The sequence below is a fragment of the Elephantulus edwardii genome, unplaced genomic scaffold, assembly GCF_000299155.1.
Source record: "Elephantulus edwardii isolate Elephantulus edwardi_28Jun2011 unplaced genomic scaffold, EleEdw1.0 scaffold00413, whole genome shotgun sequence".
In the NCBI taxonomy this organism is placed as follows: Eukaryota; Metazoa; Chordata; class Mammalia; order Macroscelidea; family Macroscelididae; genus Elephantulus; species Elephantulus edwardii.
The window spans coordinates 747607-750816 of NW_006400163.1; the positions used below are offsets into that span (position 1 = coordinate 747607).

At 37.7% G+C, this 3210-nt stretch overlaps 1 protein-coding gene across 1 annotated transcript; it reads left to right on the plus strand.

Moving 5' to 3' along the window:
• Positions 1-2560: 2560 nt before the first annotated feature.
• On the plus strand, positions 2561-2791 carry LOC102857537 (zinc finger protein 706-like). Its single transcript, XM_006902447.1, has one exon. The coding sequence runs from the start codon at positions 2561-2563 to the stop codon at positions 2789-2791; it is 231 nt and encodes a 76-aa protein (XP_006902509.1).
• The last annotated feature ends 419 nt before the right edge of the window (positions 2792-3210 follow it).

The window sequence follows — 3210 nt, forward strand, 5'->3', positions numbered from 1 at the left end:
AGGGTGGAGGGATGACGCAGGAGCGGAAGGCCCTCCCTCTATGAGGTGGATTGATTCAGTGACTGGGATAATCGGGATGGGAGTGTCAGAGTGCTATTGGCACAGGACAGAGGGGAGTTTAGTGCTGTTGTACATAAGGTCGCTATAAGTCGCAAGCGACTTGATGGCACATAACAACAACAATATTGTTATTTTATTATATATAGTTATTATATTATATATAGTTATTCTATTACTTAACCATTGATCTACTTGTCTTGTTCTCTGTTCCATCTTTTCTCCTCTGTTGTGCCTTCAACATGTTGATCCTGTTATTCTAGATTTTATTGTCATGTCTTTCTTTTGTTTCTGGTACTATGTAACTTTTATACTTTTTATCTTGTGATGATTTTTTCATTTCTTGTTGCACAATACTTATAGTTTCAATTCTTTTTTTCCAATATTTATAAGTTCTTCAGTGTCAGTTCCTAGAACACTATGTCAGCATATTTCTTCTGGCTTCTCGTCTCTGAACTAGTGACTGTTTCCTCTATCTGGTCTACTGTTTTAGGAGAATGTTTGTTTCTGTAATGTTTGATCTTGCATACTGCTTCCTTTACATTAGTTATATAAAGTGGTTGGGGCAGGGTTGTGTCTCTCTTGCATAGACAAAGCCTCCAAATGGTGCTGAATGAGTCCCAGAAATGCTGCCTGGAATGTTTTGTCCCCAAGTCTAAGTCTTCTCTGTTTAAAGTGTGTCTGTGTCTTTTCCTGAGGCAGAATGTAGGCTGCCTAAAGTCCTTTCTTATTTCTAAGGCTAGCAAGAAGACTTGCCTTGATTGGGTAGCTCTTAGCTCCAGCTGAAGGGAAATGACTTGCCCTGCATGAAGTCTTTTCTTATGCTGGGATGGACAGAAAGATTCCCTTTGATTGGAGAACTACATGATTTTTTTTTTTTATTTCCTTGGTCTCTGGGAATTCTGTGCCTTTACCACCCCTACATCTCTAGGAGAGCCCCTGCCAAACTGCCAGACCTGAACTCTTGACCTTGGCTATCCACTTCTGAAAAATGAGGCTTTCAAAATCTTATGAACATTAAAAAAAATTCTAGCTATAACATTGTAGGTAGATCCCTCAGATGAAAAGACAACAAAAATGAGGAAGAATAATTGCAAGGGAGAAGCACACTTACAGATATCATAGTCCAGGTAGAGAGAGTGAAATGCTAAAGGTCCAAAAGGCTAAGAGGCCAGGCCTGGCAGGTTTAAGTAAAGAAATAAAAGTATTCATTTTCAGTGATGTCAATTCAAGATGTAGGGTTCATATTAAATGTTAAAGAGTAAAAGAATAGGTCAGCTAGAAAGTTTATGAGTATTTGATGTCATTTAGTGGTAGATATCTTTCAATATGAAAGTTGACTTATCCTATTAAGCAAGTTCACAACCCCTGAAACATTGGTTAACCTTCTGTTATAATCTTTTTTAAGAGGTTATCATTTCTAGTAGTATAATAATAGTCTGTTGGTTTTCAGAAATTTCTTCAAATTATAATAGTGAAAACTAAGTCATGAGGACGTGAGAGGCAATGCAATTTAATGGATCAGTGAACACTGAACATAAAATATACTTTTGAAGTTACCTTCTTGAAGGTTCTTTTTAAAACTTTATGAAATTGTGACTACATACATCTGTTAGAAAAATGAATGGAGTCTACCAGTCACACTAACACCTTGACCTTTTTGAAAAATTCTCAGGCACGTATTTCCCACATTATCTTCAATTCTCCATTTTATTTAATCTTCCCCTATACCAGTAAAAATGAATTGTGTTCAATTTTTTATATTTCAGTAGAAATCTAAAACTAATTTTATTTGCTAAAATCATTCATATATATGCTTATGTTACTTGTTTATGAAGGATTGGAAAGATTATTACCATTATTATGATTCATGTATTCATTTTATTTTTAATCTAAAATGGACCTTAAACAATGAACAATCTTCAAGGAGTTTCCCTTGAAAAATTCTTGATCTGAAAAGTAGTTTAATTAGGCTTTGTTAAATTGACAGTGTAGTTCTGTTTGTCATTAAACAAAAGGATAACTGTAAGTCTGACAAGTAAATGACTAAAGTTGTTATAGTATTTTTCACAAGACATATTTAAGGAAACATTTTCCATTGGGGTATCTCTCAAAATTATAACTTCACAAAGTTTTTGCTTTCTTTGCTAATTTGAATAGTTCAATTATATGTTGTTGTTGTTGTTGTTATGTGCCTTCAAGTCGTTTTCGACTCATAACGACCCTATGCACAACAGCCCTAAACCCTCCTCTATCCTGCACCAACCGCACTGCCTCTGACACACCCATCCCGATTACACCAGTCACCAAATTAATCCATCTCATAGAGGGTCTTACCCTCCTGCGCCGTCCCTCCACCCTCCCAAGCATGATGTCCCTCTCCAAGGACCCGTCAATCCTGGCAACATGTCCAAACCGGCGCTGGGGCGGCTGGGAGAGCTGCAGCGCGTGCGCGGGCATGAGCTGCGCAGTCTCTCCGACGCAAGACTGTCCCAGCCCCGATATGGCTCAAGGGCAGCAGAAGATTCAGTCTCAGCAGAAAAATGCCAAAAAGCAAGCTGGACAAAAGAAGAAACAAGGCCATGATCAAAAGGCTGCCGCCAAAGCTGCTTTAATATATACCTGCACTGTCTGTAGAACACAAATGCCAGACCCTAAGACCTTCAAGCAGCACTTTGAGAGCAAACATCCTAAGACTCCACTTCCTCCAGAACTGGCTGATGTTAAAGCATAAGGTTGTTTACAGGTGAATCCATGGCACCTTTGACTCTTCTACTGTCTCAGACCTTAGGTAACAAACCTGCAGCTGTTTTTCTAACAAACTGTTGATCAGCAAAAATAAAGGGGCTACAGAAAAACTGTTCCCTTTTGGGCTTCATTGCAAAGACAATTCTGTGTAAATGTACAGTTGACTGATTTGGAAATCTGAAAATCAATCCAACCTTGTTATAAAATTTTTTTTTACAATTGTAATTATATTGACATTCATATTGTGTAAAATAACTCATCCAATAAAGTAGTACTTTGGTTTAAAAAAAAAAAAAAGTATGTCAGACGAAGCCCCAGAATCCTTGCCTCCAAGGAGTAGCTTGCTTTAATCCTCTCCAAGATGAATCTGTTTGTTTTCCTGGCAGTTCATGGCACATTCAGTAC